This window comes from Nanorana parkeri, unplaced genomic scaffold (assembly GCF_000935625.1).
Source record: "Nanorana parkeri isolate BGI_ZX_2015 unplaced genomic scaffold, ASM93562v1 scaffold847, whole genome shotgun sequence".
Lineage (NCBI taxonomy): Eukaryota > Metazoa > Chordata > Amphibia > Anura > Dicroglossidae > Nanorana > Nanorana parkeri.
In genome coordinates this window covers 572,339-580,147 of record NW_017307115.1, presented here as the reverse complement: position 1 = coordinate 580,147, position 7,809 = coordinate 572,339, and the positions used below count along the sequence as shown (strand labels likewise).

Sequence of the window (7,809 nt, the reverse complement as noted above, 5' to 3'; positions counted from 1 at the left end):
TTCATCCAAACTGGAGCAGATGTGCACGGCAACCAATCAGCTTCTCTCTTCGGTTCGTTCAGTTAAGATTTTAAAATGAAAGAGAGAAGCTGATTGGCTGCCGTGCACAGCTGCTCCGGACTTTGTCTGCTCCAGTTTTGAAAGAGATATTACAATTTCTATTTTCTCTTTTGCAGGTTGAACAACTGACAGAAGAACAGAAAAATGGTAAATGTCTCTTGATTTCTCATACAAAGCGTGCCAGCCAATGGGAAAGCATCATTAAAAAATAAACTTGGGCCCATTAAAGTGACACTAAACTCAGAAAATAAACTATAACTATATATAAACTATAGATACTATGTAACATTCAAGTCCCTTCACTATGAACAACAATGTATCTGATTTGTGTATCACTCGGCTGTAGATCCTCCAATCATCTCTGACACTGTCCTTCCTTCTGGAGGGGGGGCTACGTCTGTTCCCCATGGTCCCTGTGTGTGTTGTAGAGTAGTCACCGCTCCAAGCTCACTCCCGGGATGGACTACAATCTCAATGCACATTAGTAAACTAAACTAAACATGAGATTATTGAGGGGGGGGGATTTATCAAAATTGGAGCAAACAGAATCTGGAGGAGTTGCCCATGGCAACCAATCAGCATCTCTCTGCAGTTTGCTAAGATAAGATTTGAAAATGAAAGAGAGAATCTGATTGGCTGCAGTGCAAATCTGCTCCGGTTTTGATCAATTCCTCCCCATTGCAACCTATTTTGAACAATGGATTTATAACATCATCTTCTCTTCTGCCCTGTTTTATCTTTCCCAGAATTCAAAGCGGCTTTTGACATTTTCGTGCAGGATGCCGAGGACGGCTGCATCAGTACGAAGGAGCTGGGGAAAGTCATGAGGATGCTGGGCCAGAACCCCACCCCCGAGGAGCTGCAGGAGATGATCGATGAGGTGGATGAGGATGGTCAGTTATTTTCCGTCTCACCTTTCCCGTCTAACTCTCTTCTCTGTTCAGATCTTTCTCTCTCGATCTCTTTCGTTTCTCCCTTCCGTCCCACTTCTCTGTCTCTCCTCGACCTTCTTACGGATTATTTTCAGCACATATTGAAAATGGACGAAGTGGATTTATATCCCTTCTGGTTCTGTTCTGTATAATTATAAAATTGTGATAGGAAGCTGCGCACCCCTCAACGAGAGAAGCCGGCGGCACACCGTAAATCCAACACTAGGAAAGCTTTATTATTCCACACAAGCAACACGGAGATGGACTTAAAGATCCTCAATCAGAATTCATATGGTATAGCCCTGGAGATGGCGGACACATGGGGAGGAATTTAGATATTCAAATGAGTGCAAAGATCCCCCACTAAACAAGGCGGGGGGGGGGGGGGTGGCGCCCCCAAAAAAGGCCCACTAAACAAGGGGGGGGGTGACCCCACTAAACAAGGGGGGGGTGACCCCCTCCTTCCACAAGAATTTGATGAGGTTTGATGATACTTTTGGTGATTTTTTTCTTTTAACCAAACTCCTTCCTTCCTGGCCAGGCAGCGGCACGGTAGATTTCGATGAGTTCTTGGTGATGATGGTGCGATGTATGAAGGACGACAGCAAAGGGAGGTCGGAGGAAGAATTATCCGATCTCTTCCGGATGTTTGACAAGTGAGTGATGGAGGAGGAGAGCAATGTGACCAATTACTGGATCTGGTGGTGTGCGTGTGTAATAATATTATATTATTATACACTGAGTGGCCGGATTATTATATACACTGAGTGGCCGTGGGGGGGGGGTCATAATAATCTGCCCACTCAGTGTATATCCCATCAAATAGTTGATGTAGATGCCGCATCGATATGCAGTCATTATTAATGGGCATGCTACAATTGTTTCCTTAAACTTTAACTATTGCAAACCTTTATTTGTCATCAATCACAAAATGTTAATTTTTTTTTCTGTGTTTCCCCCCGAAAATAAGACACTGTCTTATATTTTTTTTTAATGTACAACAATCCACATTTATTCATGTACAAAAATATGGTGATCAGGGGTGCCGTACGTTTCCAAGAGCAATTTGCTAACCAATCGCTGGCCAGAATGAGGGAAGCGCGCTTTCAGTATTGGATTCTCACAGGCGGAGTGCATTTGGTATCACTATAGAGGCTATAGAGGAGGCATCGGCTTATGCGGCTCTGCTCCCTCCGCTGCCGCCTCGCTTCCTCTAGCGCCGGCTTCGTTGGCACCGCTGATCCTCTCCCACGGCTCTTCAAGTTCCCCCTTATGCCACCAAAAGCCCTGGGAATGGTCACAACTACCGTGTTTCCCCCTAAATAAAATAAGACAGTGTCTTATTTTCGGGGAAACACGGTAGGTCTTATTTTTGGGGAAACAGGGTACATCAAATGACCCCAATATTTGCTCTAATAAATAGGGTACACTGTTCAAAAGCTAAAAATAATATAACGCCATCTACAACATTCTTCTTGGACCAATATCTGTGCTTTTCTTGGCTGTGTTCACCAATATCTGACAGAGATCAGCCCCGCTGCAGCCTCTTAGCTTGTGACTTGCTACATAGTTACAATGTTGCAGTCTTATCGCTATGGGAGGGGAGACTGAGGAAATGCTTCCTCCTGCCTACAGCAGACTGATCACTGGGGGAGGGGAGACTGAGGAAATGCTTCCTCCTGCCGGCAGCAGACTGATCACTGGGGGAGGGGAGACTGAGGAAATGCTTCCTCCTGCCGGCAGCAGACTGATCACTGGGGGAGGGGAGACTGAGGAAATGCTTCCTCCTGCCGGCAGCAGACTGATCACTGGGGGAGGGGAGACTGAGGAAATGCTTCCTCCTGCCCTGCCTGCAGCAGACTGATCACTGGGGGAGGGGAGACTGAGAAATTACTTCCTCCTACCTGCAGCAGATTGATGACATCATCTCTGTCTAGGTGAATTCACTGACTGGAGCTAAAAGACAGCTGTTTGGGAAAAGATATACTGTTGCTGTACATTGTGACATGTTGGGAATGTATTCATGGGGACTTGTACAACAACTGACAGGTTCACTTTACATTAAAGAATACATTTTGACATTAAATTTAGAAATAATAAAAAAAAAAGGTTTTTAAGGTTAAGTTTTATTCATTTACATTCCATCCGCCATGTTCCTATTACAATAAATATAATACAGAATTCAGCAGGGGGCGCCATCTGGTGGTGAGTTGTGATGCTGCAGGGTTTCGATCCTTGCCTTGTACAGTGCAGTGTGAAGAATTGACGTTTCCGGTCTTTTTGGCCGTTGTGCGTTTTTCCCAAACCCCACCAAAGTTCAGCATTCCATCCCCCACCTCGTATATATATATAAACATTAAAAAAAGATAGCAGGATATATGTCACGCAGAGCAGATGCAACCAAACGAATGTGACACGCAGGTAATCTCATACAAATGGATTGTGACCACTTAGCCGTTTTGCAGGAATGCGGATGGATACATCGACCTTGAGGAGTTGAAGACAATGTTGGAAGCCACGGGGGAGAGGATCACTGAAGATGACATTGAGGAACTGATGAGAGATGGAGACAAGAATAATGACGGCAAAATCGATTACGATGGTAATTTTGAATCTTTTTCTGTGCGATGTGCCGCTTAGCTTGGCTGTAAACATTAGTATGAAAGACAACCGCTAACACACCTCTACTGGACCGGCATCAAGCTGGGACTGGAGGGACCGAGCCTGAGACAGCCAGGAATGTCGCAGTGCTGATCCCAGAGCATCCAAGGGACATAGCTTAGACCTGAATGGTACCAAAAAGGTCAGTCGGGGATTCTTATTGTTTCACAGCAGCCTTAATAGAAGACTTTGTTCCATCAGGGCTGATAGAATAGTCAGTATCCAGGCAGAAGTTGGGCAGGTAGCAGGCAAGAATAGTCAGTATCCAGGCTGAGGTCAAGGCAGGCGGCAGTCAAGAATTGTCAGTATCCAGGCAGAGGTTGAGGCAGGCGGCAGTCAAGAAAAGTCAGTATCCAGGCTGAGGTCAAGGCAGGCCGCAGTCAAGGATTGTCAGTATCCAGGCAGAGGTTGAGGCAGGCGGCAGTCAAGAAAAGTCAGTATCCAGGCTGAGGTCAAGGCAGGCCGCAGTCAAGGATTGTCAGTATCCAGGCAGAGGTTGAGGCAGGCGGCAGTCAAGAAAAGTCAGTATCCAGGCTGAGGTCAAGGCAGGCCGCAGTCAAGGATTGTCAGTATCCAGGCAGAGGTTGAGGCAGGCAAGAATAGTCAGTATCCAAGCAGAGGTCAGGGAAGGCGAAGGCAAGAATAGTCAATATCCATGTAGAGGTCAGGGCAGGTGGTAGGCAAGGATAATCAGTATCCAGGCAGAGGCTGAGGCAGGCAGCAGGCAAGAATAGTCAGAAAGAAGCAGAGTCCGCAACAGGGTCAAGAGACACAGACAGTGTCAGGTGATCTGTTTCAGCAACAGAAAAGGCAGAAATTGGCAATCTCTCATGCAAGGTAGCTGGCAAGAAGTCACAGCACTGGCTGCCATAAGGCCATAAGGCACCCTCGTTGGCCATAAGGCATAAGGCACCCTATTGGGTATGCTCGTGTGCATACCCAATAGGAAGGACGTGCGCTACTCATGTCCTCGACCCACAATGCGCATGCTTAGGTGCGCACATGACCATAGCCAAAAGGTCACAGCCTGGCATGTGTGTGCATGCAGGTAGGAAGGACCAGGCCCCTGTAGGCACTGTAAAAGATAAGGCTTCTAGAGATACTGTAGCAGATCATTAAAAGCCTAACAGAGATCTTTACTCTTCTCCACTCTTTGCAAAACTAAAATGAAAACTTTGGCTGGATTTAGGCTTTCAATGTCTTTTACAGCATGGAGTGTATTATAAAACATTCACAGAGCTGTCTAAGCTTTAGATTCCACTAGATGGCGCTGAGGAGCAGAGGAATGTCCTGTGCTCCTTGGCTCCATCTTGTGGCCATAATGTTCTGTGAATCTAAAACTCAGACATTTGTGAGCTCTACGTTCTGCAAACATTTTATAGTTACACCCCCAGGTACACCCCTATGTAATTTTGGGTAACAAATGTCTTTCTTTACGCTTAAAGTGCATTTGCTAAAGAAATTACATCACAATTGCCAGGACAAGGATATATTTTTTCAACATGTATTTAAAGGCTTAAAACAATTATCAAGAATATTTGCTATTTTCATGTTTTTGCAGAATTCTTGGAGTTCATGAAGGGAGTGGAATAGATAAAAGAAAAAAATTGCCCGGATTCCACCTATAAACAAAATTCCACAGTTCCTGATATATATATTTGAGTAAAGAATGCGTAAAATCCAAAAACCACGAAGAACCCTCGTGTCAAACTCAGCCGCCCCATGTGACCGCCCAACTCCCCCTGTGAATTTCTGTGTCCCTGTAAAATACTAATATATGAAGCTACAATAACTCTATTTACTATTGTTACTATGTGTTACATTCCTGCCGTGCTCTCCGGTTTATTTGCACAGCTTCTTTTATACATTTTAGGGGTAATGTGTCGGTTTAAAAATAATCTTTGTACAAATATAAGATTGTGATGATGTCAAAAAGGAGGAGGGTAGATGGTCGAGACTCACAGGGATGGCCAAACTGCGGCCCTCCAGCTGTGGTGGAACTACGAATCCCATGAGGCTTTGCAAGAGTCTCACAGACATGACTCCCAGAGAGAGATGCTTCATGGGATTTGTAGTTTCACCACAGCTGGAAGGCCGGAGTTTGCCCATCCCTGGTCCGACTCCAGAGCATTAAGATGAATGTATGGAGGGGAACAATGACAAGGGGGACAAAGGCCCTCTGTTGGCCATTCTTGGCATTACAATAGAGGGTTGTTGAAGAGCAGTGGTTCTCAACCTGTGTAACCTCAGGACGCACATTTATCTTTGGTCATTAAGTCGTGACCCAAGTTGCACCGCACTGGAACGCACGGCATTGTGGTACCTCAATGGATCCCCAGCCTGGGGTCCAGTGTGGGCTGCTGTGCTGTGCTATGATGGAGCTCTATCCATATGTGCATCCCTTGTGTAGAGGTGTAGGCACCTGTAGCGGTGCCGGGAGCCAGAATGTGATGTCAATCCGGTCCAGGCACCTTCACAGGACACGCGAGGGAGCTTTGAGCAGTGCAAGGATGAATGGAGCTCCCTCATGGCTGTACCCCCAGCCCACCCAACCTCAAACTGACACTCGGTTCTGAGCAGCATATTTTGAATGGCTGCTCGGCACGAGAACTGACAGTGCTGCGCTAGGGGAAGGCTGAGGAGCCTCTCACTTAGTGACCCACTGAACAAAGGGTTATGATTCACTTTTGGGTCACGACCAGGGCCGGATTCCCCACAAGGCCACCGGGGCCCGGCCTCGGGGCGGCAGGGCGCAGAGGGGCGGCAGCGTGTGTGGAATCCCCCGACGCCCAGAACATGCAGTTCCGGGCGCCGGGCGGTAAGTTGCTTTCTACATTTAGCCCTGTTTTGGGAAAGCAGGGCTAAATGTAGTGTAAGGAAGCCGGCGCTTGTTCGTTCCCACCAGCCCCCCCTGCACTTACCTCTCTCCTCTCTGGCTCCGTCTTCCGGGCTCCGCCGCCGATGCGGTGAGCTGGGGGGGATGGGGGGGTTGCAGCGGGGAGGAGGGTGCATTGCGGAACCTGGCCTTGGGGCAGCAGGGAGAGTAAATCCGGCCCTGGTCACGATCCACTAGTTGAGAGCTAGAGCTGTAGAGCACATGAGAGGGCCTCTTTAGTGGTACCTAGTATGTCAATCCAGCACTCTATATCTCCTCATTAGTTCCCCAAAATTAGAATTGACCCCAAGTGGTCAAATGGCCATTAAGCTGAAACAAAACCCTTTACATGTTAGAGAAGCGGCGGGCTCTGTACACTCTTTTCATAGCAGCTTTCAGTTCTTGATTCCTCAGACTGTATATCAGAGGATTTAGCAGAGGAGTGATCATGGTATAAAACACGGATGCCACTCGGTCCATTGTATATTGATATCTTTTGGAGGGTTTGAAGTAGTTGAATGTGAGGGTCCCATAAAAAATAAAGGCCACGGTCAGGTGAGAGGAACAGGTGGAAAAAGCCTTCAGCCTCTTGTCCTTCTCTTTGATCTTGAGCACGGTGGAGAACACGGTGATGTACGGGATGAAGGTCATCAGCACGAAAACCAGTTCAAAAAGTCCACCGAGGAGTAAGGTGGTCAGGATGTTGATGAACACATCCGTGCAGGAAATCTGGAAGAGCTTGGACAGGTCGCAGAAGAAACTTTGGACAGCGTTCGAGTCGCAAAAAGTCAGCCTCAGCGTAACGAGTATGTGTACCATAGAGTATACAATGCAGAGAGTCCAAACACCGGCAGCCAGTTGGACGCAAGTCTTCCATTGCATGATCTGAACGTAGTGCAGAGGTCGACAGATGGCGACGTATCGATCAAGAGACATGACGGCCAATAAGACAATTTCAGTGGTGACCAACAAGATGAAGAAAAAAACTTGGGTCAGGCAGGCGGGAACTGAAATCTTCCAGCTATTGGTATAGAGGTCGAAGAGCATTCTGGGAGTGGTGACGGAGGAAGAACACAAGTCTAGAAAAGCCAGATTTCCAAGGAAGAAGTACATGGGGGTTTGGAGGTGCGAGTCAATGGCGACAAGGAGGATAATAAGGAGGTTCCCAAGTAGAGTCATACAGTAAATGTGGAGAAAGAGCAGGAAGAGGGGGAGCTGAAGATATGGAAGATCCGTAACCCCGGAGAGCAACAATTCAGACAGTATGGTTCGGTTTTCCAT

At 47.1% G+C, this 7,809-nt stretch overlaps 2 protein-coding genes across 2 annotated transcripts in view; one reads left to right on the top strand and one right to left on the bottom strand.

Annotated features, from left to right (window-relative positions):
- LOC108794414 (troponin C, slow skeletal and cardiac muscles) overlaps positions 1-5,273 on the top strand; it is a 14,417-nt gene extending 9,144 nt beyond the window's left edge. Inside the window, exons 2-6 of the mRNA XM_018565443.1 lie at positions 177-207; positions 807-953; positions 1,534-1,648; positions 3,458-3,594; positions 5,215-5,273. Of these exons, the coding sequence (XP_018420945.1) occupies positions 177-207; positions 807-953; positions 1,534-1,648; positions 3,458-3,594; positions 5,215-5,246 (462 nt within the window). The 3' untranslated portion in view covers positions 5,247-5,273. The remainder of the gene's footprint in view (positions 1-176; positions 208-806; positions 954-1,533; positions 1,649-3,457; positions 3,595-5,214) is intronic.
- A 1,600-nt stretch (positions 5,274-6,873) lies between these two features.
- Positions 6,874-7,809, bottom strand: LOC108794410 (olfactory receptor-like protein COR4). Its single transcript, XM_018565438.1, has one exon. It carries the CDS (start codon positions 7,807-7,809, stop codon positions 6,874-6,876), a length of 936 nt encoding a protein of 311 aa, XP_018420940.1.

Coding starts and splice junctions, on each gene's coding strand:
- LOC108794410 (XM_018565438.1), bottom strand. CDS start 7,809: ATGGAAAACCGAACCATACTGTCTGAATTGTTGCTCTCCGGGGTTACG.